At 33.4% G+C, this 19,006-nt stretch overlaps 2 protein-coding genes, 1 long non-coding RNA gene and 1 pseudogene across 3 annotated transcripts; all 4 read left to right on the plus strand.

The window, feature by feature from the left end:
• The first annotated feature begins 438 nt into the window (after positions 1 to 438).
• Positions 439 to 2,181, plus strand: LOC128282194 (probable LRR receptor-like serine/threonine-protein kinase At3g47570). The gene is made up of 2 exons (XM_053020357.1): positions 439 to 1,981; positions 2,117 to 2,181. The coding sequence occupies exons 1-2, from the start codon at positions 439 to 441 to the stop codon at positions 2,179 to 2,181; spliced, it is 1,608 nt and encodes a 535-aa protein (XP_052876317.1).
• A 176-nt stretch (positions 2,182 to 2,357) lies between these two features.
• Positions 2,358 to 2,981, plus strand: LOC128281549 (uncharacterized). Its single transcript, XR_008271777.1, has 2 exons — positions 2,358 to 2,547; positions 2,666 to 2,981. It is a non-coding gene; the product is annotated as an uncharacterized LOC128281549 (long non-coding RNA).
• Positions 2,982 to 10,009: 7,028 nt separating this feature from the next.
• Positions 10,010 to 11,376, plus strand: LOC128282195 (probable LRR receptor-like serine/threonine-protein kinase At3g47570). Its single transcript, XM_053020358.1, has 3 exons — positions 10,010 to 10,069; positions 10,473 to 10,569; positions 10,604 to 11,376. Exons 1-3 carry the CDS (start codon positions 10,010 to 10,012, stop codon positions 11,374 to 11,376), a joined length of 930 nt encoding a protein of 309 aa, XP_052876318.1.
• A 161-nt stretch (positions 11,377 to 11,537) lies between these two features.
• LOC108462302 (putative receptor-like protein kinase At3g47110) lies at positions 11,538 to 13,580 on the plus strand (annotated as a pseudogene).
• Positions 13,581 to 19,006: the final 5,426 nt, after the last annotated feature.

Here is a 19,006-nt window from a genome sequence, read left to right on the forward strand (position 1 = left end):
ATTTCTGGTATTGTTCCTGTAGCATTGTTCAATCTCTCCAATATTAGAGCCTTTGATATTGGTACAAACAAGATTCAAGGTACTCTCCATTCTGATTTAGAAATCAATATGCCTCATGTTGAGTTCTTTTCTGTAGGGCAAAACCAAATCTCTGGACAAATTCCAATTTCAATATCCAATGCCTCGAATTTGAATATTCTTGTTTTTTATAATAACATGCTCGATGGAAATGTACCTTCATTAGAAAAGTTGGATAATTTGTTTAACCTTGAACTAGGAATAAACCATTTCGGGCATGGGAGAAAAGGTGACTTGAACTTTCTTTGCACATTAGTCAATAAAACCAAACTAGAATACCTATCTATAGTCAAAAATAATTTTGGAGGGGAATTTCCTGAATGCATTAGCAATTTTTCTAGCAACCTTCGGGGTTTAGACATGAGTGGGAACAATATTTTGGGAAAAATCCCGGATGAGATTGGAAATCTCATTAATTTGGAGGTGCTAGACGTAGGGCATAATCAACTATTAGGACCCATTCCCTTTGATACTGGAAGGCTTTGGAAGCTAAATATATTTTACGCTTCAAGTAATTTTCTCTTTGGGACTATTCCCCATTCTATTGGAAATCTAACAGAGTTAACCAAACTTGTTTTAGATTTTAACAATATTCAAGGCAACATTCCTTCGAATCTAGGTAAGTGCCAAAATTTGCTTTTATTGGATCTTTCTTATAACAATCTTAGTGGACCAATACCCCCCGAAATACTAGGACTATCTTCATTGTCCATTGTACTAAGCTTATCGTCAAACTCTTTGACTGGTGAACTTCCTGTTGAAGTAGAAAAACTGAAAAATCTAGGCCTACTGGATGTTTCTCACAACAGGTTATCTGGTTTGCTTCCAAACAACCTTGGTAGTTGTGTAAGTCTGGTGGAGCTGTATTTGGAGGGCAATTTATTTGAAGGGCCCATTCTTCCATCTTTGAGTTCATTGAAAGGTCTTGGGGCATTGGATGTATCCAACAATAATCTTTCAGGTGGGATTCCAGAATTTCTTGTAAGGTTTGGGGCATTGAAGTATTTAAATCTCTCTTTCAACAATTTTGAAGGAGTTATACCAAGTGAAGGAGTGCTCAAGAATACAAGTGCCATATTTGTTGAGGGAAATAATAAGCTTTGTGGAGGCATCCTTGAATTACACTTGTCAAGATGTAACTCCAAGACATCATCAAAAGCTTCTTTTAAATTGAAAATTGCAATTATTGTTGTGATTTTAGGAGTGACTTTGGTTTTCATTTGTCTCCTCGTCTTGTGGTCTAGAAAGAAGAAAGAACAGAAACCAACAACAACTTGTGCAGAACGTTCACTTTTACAATTATCATACCAAAGCATCCTAAGGGCAACTAGCGGATTCTGCATGGAGAATTTGGTTGGTTCTGGAAGTTTTGGTTCTGTATATAAAGGAATTCTTGAAGAGAGTGGAGTAGCTATTGCAGTGAAGGTGCTTAATCTTCTAAATCATAGAGCTTCCAAGAGTTTCTTCACAGAATGCGAGGCCTTGAAGAACATTCGACATCGAAATCTTGTCAAGGTTTTAACAGCCATTTCAGGTGTCGATTATCAAGGCAATGATTTTAAAGCCTTGGTTTATGAGTTTATGGAAAATGGAAGCTTGGAGGACTGGTTGCATCCATATGTAAGCATGAATGAATCGGAGATGACAAGGAACCTGAACTTCTTCCAAAGAGTTAATATGGCCATAGATGTTGCTCATGCACTACAATATTTGCACAATCATTGTGAAACATCAATCATTCATTGTGACCTGAAGCCAAGCAATATTCTGCTTGATGGAGAAATGGTTGGACATATAGGTGACTTTGGCTTAGCAAAAATCCTTTCTGCAGACAGGCTTAACTATTCTTCCAGTCAATCAAGTTCCCTTGGATTAAGAGGAACTATTGGCTATGCTCCACCAGGTAATTCAATTGTATTCATTTCTTCCATTATTTAAAAGAAAAAAATACATCTTATAGGCAGTTTTTTTTTTTAATATTTAGAGTGTTTCTCTCTGCAATTAATTCTATATGTTATTTTTGATGAATTAATTATAGAATATGGCGTGGGAAGTGAGATGTCGACGAAAGGCGATGTATATAGCTATGAATCCTCTTGCTAGAGATGTTTACAGGGAAAAGGCCTACCCATGAAAGATTCAAAGAAGGTTTGAGTCTTCACAAACATGTTAAGGAAGCTCTGCCCAATCGAGTGATTGAGATTACAGACCCCATTCTTCTTCAAGAGAGTGACAGAGGAGGAACAATCATAGACATCACTCTCAATGAAACTCGCTTGGGAAATGACAGACATCTTCAGTGCTTGAATTCGATATTTGAAATAGGACTGACTTGTTCTGCTCAATCACCGAGTGAACGGATGGACATGAGTGATGTTGTTTCCAAGTTTTGTTCTATTAGAGATAAGCTTCTTCGTCCAACTCGAGTACCTCATCAGATTCAAACTTCACAAGCTGCTCATTTAGCAGGTAATAATGTCTTCTTGTCTTGGCAAAATAGTGAATCCTTTCAGCACTCAAGTCGCATTTCCACTACTTTTCAGTTGATATGATCAGTTAAGGTAAATCGTTGTTTCTTAAGTTTCAGATATCTGAGGCGTCATATGGATGAACTGATCGGCTCTGGTCCAGGAAAGTGCTTGTTGTTCTCTTTTATTCACATTTTGCTTGGAGAGTTTGTCCGATTTTCCATCAATAATTGGTATTAATGTTTGGTTTTCGTCATTGCATTATAAGCAACTGGATTGTGATCAAATCAGATATTAAATAACAATGTTGGATTTTGACTCTACAACTTATTGTATTGGAATTGGAAGTGTCTGTCAAAATGTTTGACTTTAGAAATCAATAATGTAGAATATTGGACATGACACTTGATGAAATAAAGTAATACCCTTCAATTAGTAAGGCATAAGTTACAATGCTTCTTTCAGGTAACAGAACTTTGTCAATTTCATCAAGCATCAGCAAAACTCGATTTCCCATTGATAATTTCCATATTTTATGTTAACGTCATTAAATTCCAGACAAGAGCCAACTAGTTGGCTTTTGACTTTCTGAATTCAGACATGAGACAATCTTATCCCAAGTTTCTTTATTATTAAGACAATCCATTTTAACAACAATCAATTGTTGAGCCAAAAAGATAACCACTCGTCATAACATATGACTTTTTTTATTTTGGTTAAACAAAACGTATATAAATTAGTTATACAGAAAGATGGAACTTTGTACATCGTACCAACATAATTTGACTCCACACAAGTTACTATCACTTGGCCAATATCTTGATGCCATATCAAGCATGTTAAGACTTTAGATGCATAAATTAATAATAATTAATACTATTGTTTACGTTAATGCTAGTTGCATCATCAATTGCAACTCGCTTTGCAAGTAAACGATGTGTAAATTTTTGCTATATTTCTTGGCATATTTTTTTATAAAAAAAATCTTGTTGAATTTCTTACATCTCTTTGAGGGTTTTGAGCAACAATATACAAGATTGAAATTGATTTGTGATTTTTGAAGATATGTGCTCAAGCAAAGACATTATTTAAAGGGTTTTAGTGAGATCCGATTATCATATTTGAATAGATGTTATTTTATAGAAGTTCAATCGATAAAGACAATCTTTTCTTAATTATGATATGCCTTAAAAGAAGACTATTTGTCAACAATTACGTATTTAAAAATAACTTATTAATGTGTTTATGTACAAATTAGAGAGAGCAGTTATTCTATTATTAGAGGAAATTTTTTTAGTGCAAAATACTTATAAGCCGATTCTTGTGTTCATCTTTATTATTTTGCTCTTTCAGTTGTTTATTTAATTGCAAATTAATTTACAATTACTAAGCAAATCAACTTAATTTGCTTATCGAGAAAATGGATTGTGGGTATGGATTTGAACTTTAAGAAGATTTCCGAGGAAGCTGCAACGAAACTAGAGTTATATTTCACATTGAAGTGATTAAGGAAGCGGTATGGAATTGTGACACTAACTGGTTAGTGTTAATTTCACATTAGTTTATACGAATGGTAATGACATGGCTACAGCGTTGGCTATTGCTGGGGTGAAAATATCACCGTTAGTTAAAGCTTAGTTAAAGCTTAGCGGTGATTTATTCTTAATTATTTATTAGTAGTTTGATCAGATGTCGGATGTTTTGTTTTCTTATTTAATTGGGTGTTTTGTAATTCTGACTAAGGATGAGGTTGATCTCTCCCAATGTCTTTCTATTACTAATATATGCACATCAACTGAGCAAAAATAAATAAATAAATAAATAAATAAACACTAACAATTTATCTCTTTTTTCTCAAAAATATTAAATTTGATTCAATAAATATAGATGCATAATCTTTTATTATCATGGTGTTTTTATTTTCACAATCAAAGTTCAAAATTATTACATATATATTTAAATAAAATAATTGAGTAATTATTATCGATTGGTATACTTTAAATTAATTATTATTATATTTATAGGAATAAAATATTCCAAGCATATTTTTGAAGAATAATTATCATAACTCAACTTTGCAACATTAATTAAATGTGGTAAACAATTATTCAGCTCTTTTAAAATATAATTTTACTAATTCAATTTCTTTTTCAAATTTGATATCTTCTAATTTTTCAAAAGAATCATATTTCATGATGATACTTCAAAAATTGAAGGAAAACTACAAATTAGAAAATATAATTATGATAGTAATTTCTTTTCCCTAATCTTATCAGCTCTTTAGTAGGGTAGATGTTAGGCACTTAAAATAAAAGGTTTATGGCACTAAAGTTTGGATTTATTTTCATTTTTCTAAAATATTTTTTATATTTACTTTTTTCATCAATCAAACATATGAAAAATTTAGAAATTAAAGTAATTTTTTATTAAATATCTTTTTTTGTCACCTTTTCTTTTGCTACTTTAGTTCGTCTCAAATGCCTAATTAAATCCCAAAAAAAAGTTCAAAATTAACAAATTTATAAATCTAGAAAAATAGTTGGGTTGACGACACCAACTCCAATGGTCTTAATCTTTGCTGTAGAGATAGTACCAATTTCAAGCTCTAGTGTTCTCTCGTTTTTATCATTTCTAGCTCAAGCATGAGAGAGAGATTGCAGGTCAAAGCCATGGCATTTGTATTTCTAACTTCGAAAATTGAATGAAAGAAAGAACACAGTGGTAGATGCTATTGAAAGTCATTCTGGGTACAAAAATTTTAAATATATTTTTTAAAAATTTTAATTTTTATAATTTATATTTATTTTTAAATTTTAAAACTTTTTAATATTTTTATAATTTTATATAATTAGGATTAAAATGACAAATCTTGTAAGCATTGAGAGCTAAATTTGTTGATTTTTTTAGATTTAGGTTCTAATAACTGCTAAAAGTAACATGTTTTAACATCATTCTTAATGCGATTTTGGTTAATTATTCGATGTTAATTGTGAAATTTATGCTTCTAATCCTTTAAATTCATATTTATATACATAGCAGAGCATTTGAGAGCAAAAACCAGAAAATCAGAACAAGTTACAGGAGCCACACGTGTTGACCCCTTCCACACGACCATGTGTGTAATAACCCGAAATTCACGGGCACCGGAAAAGTGAGTTATAGGGCCTCTGTCTTAGTGAAATAAGTTCAAAAATAATTATTAAAAATATTTATGAGCCTAGTGGTGTGTCTAATTAGGATCTAATTAGGTGAATTTAGCTTAATTTAGAGTAAGTAATAAAAAGGATTAAATTGAATAAATGGTAAAAGTTTAATTATAAAGCAATAGAAAATAAAAAGGATTAAAACGGCAATTAAGCCATTGACTACAAATGAGGCGGCATATTGGTGAAATAAAATCAAAGATTTTTTAGGTTTTATATATCATAATGATTATTATTATGGTTTTATATTAAATTATTATAATTATTAATTAACATTATGGTTTTATATTAGATTATTATTATTAGCATTATTATTAAATAAATTAAATAGTAGATAATTGTATGGTAATAAAAATATACATGTGTAAAAATTATATTGGTACATTTGTAATTTAAATACTTAATTACTTATAATTTAAGTAAAAAGATATTTGTTAATTAAATAATTAAATTATTAAATTATGAGATTTTTGTTTGATAAACAAATTAAATAATGACAAATGTAATAAATTTATTGGTACAAATGTAGAATTAAATATGTGTACAATTGTAAAATATGTAAATGATGTTAAAATAGATATTTAAAATAAATATATTATAATATATGCTAATTAAATAAGTAAAACAAATAAATATAAAAGAGAAATAAAGAAACAAAAGGAATAGAAACAGAATTGAAAACGGGAAGCAGGGAGAGAAAAGAGAAAGAAAAGGAAAGAAAATAAAAGAGAAAACTAAGGATTTGAAGCTTGGAGTTAATTTGGTAAGTCAATTAAATCCTTTTAGTTAATTTTGATGTTTTAGAAGCTTTAAAACAAGATTTTGATGAAATTAAGTTGATAGTTCAAGAGTTCATATGTTTCCAAATATGGTTCATGTTGGATAAATTATGGAATTAAGGATTTAATTGAATGAATTCTAAGTTAGAATTGATTAAGGGATTAAATTGTAAACTAGGCTATAAGTTTTATGTTGAAAGGAATAAATTGAAGAAATTTCGAAATTAGGGAAATATGCTGGAAATTTTATAGTTAAATATAAGTTTAGACAAAATTTGAATAGAAAAGAGAGTGAATTGGATTAAGAAAATAATTAAATTTAGTTAGGATTAAATTGGGAATAAGGTAGGAATTGTTTAGAAATTTAATTATTTATTATAATTAATGCTATAAATAATAATATAAATTACTATTATTTTCGTAGCCAAAAAAGAACCTGAAACGTCAGCATCGAAAGGAAAGGAGAAAGTCATCAAGGACTAAAACGGGAGAATTACGGTGTGTATTACTATAATTCAAATTTTAATTATTATTGATTGTTGAAATTTTAATTGTTATGTATGGTAAGTAAGACTTGAGGTAAGTATGTGATTATTTGAAAAGTGTAGTGATTGAAAAATAAATAAATGGTGACAACTGTCTGGTGTTGATGGTATACACTTGTGTGAAAATTAATTTGTATATGAATCAAGATAATAGATATTTGAATTGAATGAGTATTGAAAATTTTTGTGTAAATGAAATTGAAATTAGAAAAAGTAAAATAATACCCTATTAACTTGTCGGACTAGATTTGATACAAATGGCATGCCATTGGATTTGTGATGTGATGAGGAGATTGTAGTTCTATTTGAGAAGATGTTTCATTATTATATACTTGATTTATCCGAAGAGGCACTTAATGCCTTATTGGTGTGTTATGGAGGATTTAAAATATTCGGATGTGTTTGGGTTGGACATTCGGTGTGTTTGGGTGAAAATCCGCGTATCTCTGCTCATAGTCCGAGCTTTGTTAATAGGGTAAATAATTGAAATGAAATTTTGAAAATGAGATTATTTGTTTTAGCACTATTGAAAAGTACGAGAAAGAATGTATGAACTAAATTATGAATTGAGTTAGTATGAGAAAAATGAATTATGAATTTAAGATTTATGAAGTAAAATAATTATATATAAAAGTAGTTTAAATAATTATAAAATTTATGGTTGATGTTTGTAATTTATTAATGTTAAATAGTCTTGATTCATAGTAATACCACTGAGTATATCCATACTCAGCATACGGTTGTTTCCGTGAGTGTCCCTCCAAAGATCCGAAACAATCCCGACTCCAACACAAACTTGGTGATGTATATTTTCTTTTGGGTAAAGGTGGCATGTACATAGGTGTTGTTTAGTCACTTGAATATGTATATTACTTTGAGTAGTGAAGGATGAATTATAAGATTTAGATGGTTAAATGAAATGGTAAGGAAAGTACATGATATTTTGATACATGAACATTAAGTTGTTAAATGAATGAAGTTTATAATCAATTTTGAATGATGCTATGATAGTTATTAAGTTAAAATTATGTTAATGATATAAATATTAGTTATATGAATGTGAAACATTGGTGTTGGTGATTTTGGTTTGAATTTGCGGGAGGTTTAGGTAAAAATAAGCGAATCTCACAAAATTTTTATAAAAAAATTTGGAATACTCGAACAAGTCCCGTTCTACTTTTAATACGTGTTTGAACTTCGAGAGTCCAAGATAGGGACTTAATTATTATATTATACTATAAAAGTTATATTAATTGTAAATTATTCGTAAGTTGTCTGATATGTCCGGTAATGCCTCATAACCTCATTCCGGCGACGGTTTGGGGGTGTTACAATGTGAGCCACACGGATTGCCACACGACCATGTGGTAGGTTGTGTCAATTGCACGGATTTGCACTCCGAACAACGAAATAACACGATTTTTAGGTTTTTCAGGAATTTTAAGACCTATATTTGACAAAAATAAGAAGATAGGAGTGAGTCGTTATAGAATACTCAAGAAAACAACTCGGAAAATACCGTTGAAGCCGACTTTAAAGCAGATTTCCATCTAGTTTGAACATTCACATTTGATTTTTTAGGAGATTATCATGAGTTCTTTGTTTCTTTCGGTTATGCTGTTTCTCGATTGTTTTCATTTTCAAGTATGAACTAATTTTCTAAATACCTAAAAAATGAACCCTATGATGAATTTTTTCGTTTGATTTTTACTTTACGCAATAAAGGCTTAGATCTTGTTCTCAATTATGTGTGCTTAACTATTGGTTTAATATTTCTAGATTATTAATTCATATTATGTGCTTAAATCAGAGGAGGAATAGACATTGATTAATAGTATATTTAGCATAATTTAGTGGCGTTATATGCAATCCTAGAAATAGGACAACATAAATCTATTGGATTAGAGTCGAATCTAATAGGGGAGACCATATATCGAGTTAATGTGATAATTGGGGTTGTAATTAGAAAGAAATTTTAATTAATCAACCTAGAGTCAATTTCTCTTACACTCGAAAGAGATATTTGTATAATTTAGAGATTTCTACGGATCAAGATACTAAGTAAAGAAATTGTATAATTTAGATTGATAGTGATAAATGAAATCTAGGTGAATTTTTTCCTAGGTATTGTTTCGCTTCTTGGTTGTTAATCGTTTATTTGTTCTTTGTCGTGTTCGTTAGTTAATTAATTTAGTTAAAATTAGTCTTTAATTAATCACTCAAATTTGTCGGTTAAATAATAGAAAGACAGTAATTAATAGTACTTGTAGTCCTCGTGGGAACGATATATTTGCTCACCGAAACTATACTATTAATTGATGGTGGACTTGCTTTAGTCAAATTTTAAATTGGTTGATGACTGCATTAGACTCAAATTGATAGAATGTGTAAACATTGAAGGGAAAAATTTATTATTAGGCCAATAAAACAAATCTTATGTTAGACTTCTATTAGGGCAACTAAGGGAAGAGTGACTAAAATATTTAATTTCGAAAAGTTGAGTGATTGAAATGAAAAATATTAATAGTTGGCTGACCAAAATAGAACAAACAAAATAGTCGAGTCACTATTCTTGTAATATACCCATAAAAATATTAAAACCAAAAAATCAATTCTTTTATGAGTTGCATTGATTTTGGACCCCTTAATCATTAACTAATCCTTTGTAATTTATTTTCTTTGTTTTTTTTTTTTTTCCTTTGTTAGCGAGTCAACCGTTTGACCAAATGCTTGGTGTAGTTGCTGCCAAATGCTTCAACCATTGACCAATTGAATGTCTTGCCTTAAATTTCCAGTCAACTCTTTTATCGTGCAAGACTTGGGGGGTAATTCTTCATAATCATTACTAACAACCCACTCAATGTCTTGTGCCATTAACATAGCACTAACCTTAGATATCTTTTGATCCCACTATCTTCTACATCTATTGGCAGGAGATGCATAAATTTCAAAGTCTTCAACAGCTACCCAATCAGTTATCAAAGTCTTTTCTTACGGTATACGAGTCAGCCTCCATCACCATCTAATGTCAGGGAGGTCTTTGATTGATTAGATGATGGAAGAAGAGGGTTGATGATTGATGAACTGCACCGAACTGGACTAATTTTCTGAATCATATAATCAGTTTACCAGATGATTTGAAACAGTCAATCTCCACATTTAGGGAATCCCAAATTCTTTGCCACTGAAATTCCATAGTTGGAAAACTGATTATATATTGCACTCTGGTTCTTGATGATGAGCCACAAACTCTCAAATACAAATCAATCTTATCAATTAAAAATTTGTTTAAAGTTGATGGTGCCCTCAAAAAAACATTTTCAAGCGTCCAGATCTTTTTTCCTTATTTACATTGAAGTTATGATTCTTCTGAATCTTCTCTCATTCTTCAACTTGCAGGGTCTTAACTTGCTTAGTTTAGCAACAGCAATCCCTGTAGTTAGAGGAAATGACACTGATCGACATGCTTTACTCCAGTTCAAAGCCAAGATAACTGGTGATCAACTCAACATTATGGAGTCCTGGAATAGCTCCATTCACTTTTGTCAATGGATCGGTGTATCGAAGAGTCACCAAGTTGAAACTTCGAAACCTCAAACTCTCTGGATCATTGTCACCCTACATTGGAAATTTGAGCTTCCTCAGGGAGTTTGATCTTGTGGACAACAGCTTCTACAACCAAATTCCTCAAGAAATCGGTGGTTTAAGAAGACTGGAAGCATTACACCTGGGCAATAACTCTATCAGTGGTGAAATTCCTTCCAATTTATCTGCTTGTTCTAAGCTTATATTAGTTGATATGAGCGGCAACCAGCTAACGGGAGAAATACCTTCTTTGCTGGGTCTCTTGTCAAACCTGAAAGTATTGGGTTTTGTCCACAATAGTTTGAGAGGGAATATCCCACCATCGTTGGGGAACTTGTCATCCTTGGAGGAACTTGGTTTGGAGACTAATACATTAAGTGGGATTATACCTGAAGCTTTTGGACGACTGAGAAATCTTTCATTTTTCTCCATATTCGAAAATGCGATTTCTTGTCTTGTTCCTGTCCCAATGTTCAATCTCTCCAGTATTAGAATTTTTGATATTGATGAAAACAAGATTCAAGGTACTCTTCATTCTGATTTACAAATCAATATGCCTCATTTTGAGTTCTTTTCTGTAGGGGGAAACCAAATCTCTGGACAAATTCCAATTTCAATCTCCAATGCCACAAATCTTAATGTACTTGAATTTAATGGAAACAGGTTCAATGGAAATGTGCCTTCATTAGAAAATCTACACTGTATAACCTTGAACTAGGAGAAAACCACTTGGGACATGGGAGAGAAGGTGACTTGAACTTTCTTTGCCCTTTAGTCAACAATACCAAACTAGGATTTCTATCTATATTCGAAAATAATTTTGGAGGGGAATTTCCGAATTGCATTAGCAATTTTTCTAGCACCGTTCAGGGTTTAGCGATGGATGAGAACAACATTTTGGGAAAAATCCCTGATGGGATTGGAAATCTCATCAATTTGGAGGTGCTTGTGGTCGCAGAAAATCAACTATCAGGGCCCATTCCCTTTAATATTGGGAAGCTTCAAAAGCTAAAAATATTTGACGCTAATATTAATTTTCTCTCTAGGACCATTCCCCACTCCATTGGAAATTTAACAGAGTTAACCGAGCTTGATATACATTTTAACAATCTTCAGGGCAGCATTCCTTCAGGTCTAGGTAATTGCAAAAATTTGCTTCTAATGGATCTTTCTAGTAACAATCTCAGTGGACCAATACCCCCTGAAGTACTTGGACTTCCATCCTTGACCATTGTACTAAATTTATCGTCAAACGACTTGACTGGTGAACTTTCTGTTGAAGTAGAAAAACTAAAAAATCTAGGTACATTGGATGTTTCTCAAAATAGATTATCTGGTTTGCTTCCAAAAAACCTAGGTAGTTGTGTAAGTCTAGAGAAGTTGTTCTTGGAAGGAAATTTGTTTGAAGGACCCATTCCATCATCTTTGAGTTCATTGAGAGGTCTTGAGGCATTGGACTTATCTGACAATAATATTTCCGGTCGGATTCCAGAATTTCTTGTGCGATTTGGGGCATTAAAGTATCTAAATCTCTCTTTTAATGATTTGGAGGGACTAATACCAAGTGAAGGAGTATTTAAGAATGCACGTGCTACATTTGTCGAGGGAAATAGTAAGCTTTGTGGAGGCATCCCTGAGTTACACTTGTCAAGATGTAACTCCAAAACATCAGCAAGCACATCCCTTAAATTGAAGATCACAATAAGTGTTGTGAGTTCAGGAGTGACTTTAGTATTCTCTATTTTCCTCATCATCTGGTTTAGAAAGAAAAAAGAGCAGAAGCCAACGACAACTCATGTAGAAAATTCCCTTTACGCTTATCATACCAAAGCATCCTAAGGGCTACTAAGGATTCTCCCTCGAATTTGGTTGGTTTGGGAAGTTTTGATATGTATACAAAGGAATTCTTGAAGCGAATAGAGCGATTATTGCAATAAAGGTGCTTAATCTTCGAATCATAGAGCTTCCAGGAGTTTCTTGGTTGAATGCGAGGCTTTGAAGAACATTCGACATCGTAATATTGTCAAGGTATTAACAGCCATTTCAGGTATCGATTATAAAAGCAATGATTTTAAAGCCTTGGTTTATGAGTTCATGGAAAATGGAAGCTTGGAGGATTGGCTACATCCATCTGTTGGCATGAATAAACCAGAGACGATGAGAAACCTAAATTTCTTTCAAAGACTTAATGTGGCCATAGATGTTGCTCATGCACTCGAATATCTGCACCATCGTTGTGAGACGCCGATCATTAATTGTGACCTCAAGCCAAGCAATGTTTTACTCGATTGGGAAATGGTTGGTCATATAAGGGAATTCGGCTTACCAAAAATCCATTCTAGAGATAAGCTTAACGATTCTACTAATGAATCAAGCTCCCTTGGATTAAGAGGAACTATCGGCTATGCTCCACTGGTATGTTCATTTTTTTCATTTCTTTCATTATTTAAAAGAAAAAAATTCATCTAAAAGTAGTCTTGTTGTATATTTAGAGGTTTTCCACTGCAATTATTTATATATGTATTTTATGACAAATTAATTATAGAATATGGCACGGGAAGCGAGTTGTCCACAAATGGCGATGTGTATAGCTATGGTATCCTCTTGTTAGAGATGTTAACAGGGCAAAGGCCAACGAATGAAAAATTCAAAGAAGGTTTAAGTCTTCACAACTTTGTCAAAGCAGCTTTGCCCGATCGAGTGGTTGAGATTATAGATCCCATTCTTTTTCAAGAAAGTGTCAGAGGAGGAACAACGGCGCCTGACATACATCTTCAGCGCTTGAATTCAATATTCGAAATAGGACTAACTTGTTCTACCGAATCACCAAGTGAGAGAATGGACATGAGCAATGTTATTACCAAGCTTTGTTCGATTAGAGACAAGCTTCTTCGTCCAGCTCGGTTACATCGTGGTATTTGAACTTTGTATGCTACTCAATCAGTCGTGTCGAAACCATTTTTTTGGAAAAACGGGGTTGACTTTGGTTTTGGAAATGAAAACAAAAAAATAAGAGTCGCCATCAATCCTTTTTGATGAGGTGTGATCGGGTCACCTTAAATTAATCATTTCAATAAAAGTTAAGATTTACTAAAACGATAATTTTTGGTCTACGAAAATCAAAAAATGAGTTCGGGAGTCGGTTACGCACGAGGAAGGATTAGCACACTCGATACGCCCAAAAATTGGTACCCAGTTGATTAATTAGTGTCTTAGTGTCGAAAATTGAAAACTTGAAAGACTTTAAAATACGATCCCTCTTTTTGTAGAAACACTTGAATGTTAAAGACCTTCTCGTCTCAAAGTGATGAAATGTCACATCCAGTAAATTAGGACACAACATCTCGAACTTTTGAGAATGAGCTTGCCTTTTATTTGAAATTTGTGTATTTTAACCTTTTTTAAAAGGGTATTCGATTATTTAGAATAAACAAGAAAAATCGAAACTCAGTAAATTAGGGCACGATATCTCGAACTTCCAAATACCGGATATTGCCTTTATTTGCAAAAACCTTATCTTGATGTGACAAGATGTCATATCCAGTAAGTTAGGACACAACGCCTCGTATCTCCGAGAATAAGTATTTTATTCAAAATTCGTGTTGCGATTTTAAAAGAATATTCCGTACTTTAGGTTAAGTGAGAAAAATCGAAACCCAGTAAGTTAGAGCATGATTTTCTCGAAATCCCAAATACGGAGTATCGCTTTTTATGAGAAAGTCATTTTTGTCGGGTAAAGGATGATAAAACGCAAATTTGTAAAAACGAAAAGAAATAAATCATGATGTTAACAAGCATAATAATAAATGAGTAGTATGAATGACAAAATGAAAGAAATAAACAAGCTATGTAACTTAAGAGGAGAATAATAGGTAAAAATAATAAAAGATAAAAATAAAAATAAATAAGAATAATGAGAATAAGTAAAAAGGAAACTTAATAGTAAACCGATAAATAAATAAGTAATATATAAAATAGTAAAAGAAATATAATAATAATGTTGACAAAAGGTAAAAATGTGTTAATAAGGATAATAATAATAATAATAAATAATATGCTAATAATATAATAGTGATGATAATAGTAAAATAAAAATAATATAGTAATAGTAATAAAAAAGAAAATATGATAATAATAATAGTAATAAACAATAGTAATAATAATAAAAGGTATAATAATATATTAGATAGTAAAAATAAAATAATAATAATAGTAATAAAATAATAATAATAGTGATATTAGTAGTAATAGTAATAAAGTAATAGTAATAAAAATAGTACTAATGTCAATAGTAATAAAATAAGGAAAATAAAAATTGTAATAATAATAATAATGTAAATAATAATACATACATAAAATATATATATAATATATTGATAACGATATGAAATTTATGGGTTTAATGCTAAGATAATAATAATGGTAATAATAATAATAATAATAATAATAATAATAATAATAATAATAATAATAATAGGATGAAAATAATTTCCTCAATCTCAAAAATAAGTTCCTCAAGACTTGCACATGCTCCTCTTCTGTCCGAGATTTGGCGATCATGTCGTCAACATAGACTTTAATTTCTTTGTGCATCATATCATAGAACAATGTTACCATGGCTCTCTGATATGTTGCTCCCGCATTTTTCAGTCCAAACGGCATCACCTTATCGCAAAACGTTCCCCAAATGGTTACAAATGTGGTCTTATTCATGTCCTTAGGATGCATCTTTATCTGATTGTATCCTAAGAAACCCTCCATGAAGGAGAACAGTGAATAGCCTGCCGTGTTGTCCACTAAAGTGTTGATATGAGGCAACGGGAAATTATCCTTCGGGCTGGCTTTGTTTAAATCCCTATAGTCTATGCACATCCGTACTTTTCCATCTTTCTTAGGGACGAGGACAATATTGGCTACCCATTCCGAGTACTTAACTACTTGTAAGAAACCAGCATCGAATTACTTCTTGACCTCCTCTTTTATTTTCAATAAGACATCGAGCCTCATCCTTCGAAGCTTTTATTAAACTGGCTTGCATTCTTCCTTGATGGGGAGCCTGTGTACCACAATGTCAGTACTTAGCCCAGGCATATCTTGTTACGACCATGCAAAGACATCATTGAACTCTTGGAGTAACTCAATAAGCTCTGATCTTTACTTCTTTCTTTTCTAGTTCATCTCTCAAGTTCACGACTTCTACTGTCTCTTTGTGGGGTAAAATCTGTTTCTCCTCTTGTTCTACCATCCTTAACATATCCGGGGATAAGTTACAGTCTCTGTCATCCTCAAAGTCCTGAGATCCCCCTAGACACATATCCCGCTCAAAAGGAGACTCTGAGTTAGTAGTAACGTCGCTATGTCGTTGATATCTGGAGAGCTATTGTAGGTGCGAAGGAAGATATAAAGAACAAGAGAATCTAAGAATAATGATATGTATGGTATGATCATGAATAAAAGAATAAAAGAATATTTGCACGGAATAAGACAAAAGGATGCATTTCATTGAAATAACGATTTTGAACATAAGCCTATTTCACAAAAGGGACTCTTATTACTCCTACGCCTAGAGTAATAAGTGTGTTTTGAACATTACTCTGTGTTAGTTCTAAAGACTATAGAAATCTCTTCCGCAGTCCAATTATTCTGAACACTTCCCGACTCATAAGGGCGAATGCCCGACAAATTCTCTACTCTAGTTCCTTCTTCGTATGTGGCGTTGATGTCCAAATTTTCCATCATTCCTTCCATGATTTCTTTTTTCGACGTCCCCCACTCAGGGTGAATGACTCCTCTAGACACAAAAGTCTTCGATATATGGGAAAAGATCATTGATTCCCATTTGATTTCTTCCCCGCTCAATCGCGCTCTCCTTCTCTCTTGCTTCTTCACCAGTTCCTTCTTTCTTTGTTCCGTGTCTGGCTTCAATCCTAACCCAAAACGGTCTTGTTTTTCCTTCATCATTGGTGCATTAAGCCTTCCCTGGAGGTATCTCCCGAGTCCTCTTTCGGGTAGGGCCCCTTTCCCAATAATTAGTCGTAGTCCTATTCTTGTAGTCTCAGATAACCTGGGCATTGGAATCCTATTTCCTTCGATAATGAATGTCACATTTACAAACTCTAAAGACTGAAAAGAGCATTCGATTGCTTCATCATTTGCCTCTAGATATGGGGCGTCACTGGTTATTGCTGCGATGATGTCCTCTTCAGCATTGATCGTTACTAACCGACCTTCGATTACCAATTTCAACTTTTGGTGTAGCGATGAAGGGACTGCCCCTACTGAGTGTATCCATGGCCTCCCCAATAGGCAATTATACGAAGGCTTAATGTCCATGATCAGGAAGTCTACCTCGTACGTGCTTGGCTCGATTAAAAGGGGTATTTCAATCCTCCCCATTACCTTCTTTTCCCTGTCATCAAATGCTCTCACTACATTTTGGTATGTCTTTATATAGGAACTATCCACTGGCAACCTATTCAGCGTAGATAGGGGTAGGACATTTAGTGCAGACCCATTGTCAATCAATACCCCCGGTAATGTATACCCTTTACAGCGAGTCGTGATGTGCAAAGCTTTAGTCGATCCTCTGCCTCTTGGCGGTACTTCATCATCATTGAAGAATATGAAGTTGTTGGCACTTATATTGGTAACTAAGCGGTCCAGTTTGTTTACAAAAATACCGTTAGCAATATAAGTTTCATTCAGCACCTTCATCAATTCGCTGCGATGAGTTTCTGAGCTTAAGAATAAGGCCAGTACCGATATACGAGCTAGTTGTTTGTGTAACTATTCCACGACACTATATTCACTGTGCTTTAGAAATTTTAAGAATTCCTTTGGTTCTTTTTCTGTCACTGATTCATTAACAGCCGGTTCAAGTCTTGCCGGCTTCCCTTTCTTTTGCTTAATTGCCAATGATTTTCCTTTAAAATGCTCGAATTTTGTATTTGGGGTATCATAACGCCTTCCGCTGCGCATATAAAAACCCTCGTCTTGACCTTCCTCTGATGCATTAATCAGGATTTCCTCTTCCGGGATTGTTACATTGCAGCTATAGTTTCACAGTACCTTTTTGCTATCTTTATAAGGGAAAGCAACGGGCTTCTGGATTACGACTTTTGGCACTAACTGTGCCCCGGCTTCATTAATTCTTGGATGTGATATGATAACTATCGGGTGGTTGACTTTGTAAACATCCATCGTCGACCCTTCTTCTGAGGCACACACTTCTATTCCTTCTAGGCGCCCGACATACTCGAAGAATTCTACCTCCTTATTATCCATCAATCCTTGTACTAAAGCCCTGAATTCGCTACATTTCTAGATCTCATGATCCTCTTGATTATGAAACTCGCAATAATTCATTGCTTCTCGAGGTCTGACCCTTGAATTCTGTGTTATCTTATCAACCCTCTTTCCACCATTTTCTTTCATACTTCTTTCAGCGGGGTATTCACTTCTGCAATATTCATCTTAGTTTCTTTCCCCGAACTCTCGATTGTCACATTTATCCCCTTATCCCCATGGTTAGGTAATGGATTACCTGCACTAGATGCATCATCAAATTTCACGATGCCAATGTTGATGAGTCTTTCAACCAATTTCTTGAAAGTGGTGCAGTTTTCTATCGAGTGTCCTATGGCTCCCGCATGGTATTCGCTTTGGGCATTTGCGTCATACCATTTGGGGTATGGAGGTTGCATTGGCTTTAGATAGAAGGGAGACACGACATGTGCATCAAATAAACTTTGGTATAACTCCTTCTACGGCATTGGAATGGGCATAAATTGGAGTTTCTCCCTATTTTGTTTTGTGTTGGGTTCTTTTCTGGGTGGGCCCTGCTGACCAATGGTTGTCAACCTTGGTTGGCTTACGGTGATCGATTTCGAATATGTGCTCACATTATTTACCTCGTGCTCTTTCTTTCTCGGTGCTGACCTTTTGGCATTTTCTCCCGCCTCTATTTTCCCACATCTTATCGTATTTTCTATCATCTCTCCAGACATTACTATGTCTAAAAAACTCTTAGTTGTGCTACCCAGCATGTGGTTAATGAAAGGTGCCTTCAGGGTATTGATGAAGAGTATAGTGGTTTCCTTTTCCAACAGAGGGGGTAGAACTTGTGTGGCCAGCTCTCTCCATCGTTGGGCATATTGCCTAAAGCTTTCATTATGCTTTTTCTCCATATTCTATAAAGTGATTCTATCAAGGGCTATGTCTGCCATATGACTGTACTGTTTCATGAAAGCTTGTGCTAGATCTTTCTATGAACTGATCTAGGTGCGACTCAGTTGGTTGTACCATCTAGAAGTGGCCCTAACCAGACTTTCTTAGAAGCAGTGAATCAA

Source organism: Gossypium arboreum, chromosome 10 (assembly GCF_025698485.1).
Source record: "Gossypium arboreum isolate Shixiya-1 chromosome 10, ASM2569848v2, whole genome shotgun sequence".
Classification (NCBI taxonomy): Eukaryota; Viridiplantae; Streptophyta; class Magnoliopsida; order Malvales; family Malvaceae; genus Gossypium; species Gossypium arboreum.

Excerpts from the sequence above, each read along its gene's own strand:
- LOC128282194 (XM_053020357.1), top strand. The coding sequence starts at position 439 with ATGAGTGGGAACAATATTTTGGGAAAAATCCCGGATGAGATTGGAAAT. Across the intron at positions 1,982-2,116 it reads TATTGGCTATGCTCCACCAG|AATATGGCGTGGGAAGTGAG; the intron begins GTAATTCAATTG and ends AATTAATTATAG.
- LOC128282195 (XM_053020358.1), top strand. The coding sequence starts at position 10,010 with ATGCATAAATTTCAAAGTCTTCAACAGCTACCCAATCAGTTATCAAAG. Across the intron at positions 10,070-10,472 it reads TATCAAAGTCTTTTCTTACG|GGTCTTAACTTGCTTAGTTT; the intron begins GTATACGAGTCA and ends TTCAACTTGCAG. Across the intron at positions 10,570-10,603 it reads GTTCAAAGCCAAGATAACTG|CTCCATTCACTTTTGTCAAT; the intron begins GTGATCAACTCA and ends GTCCTGGAATAG.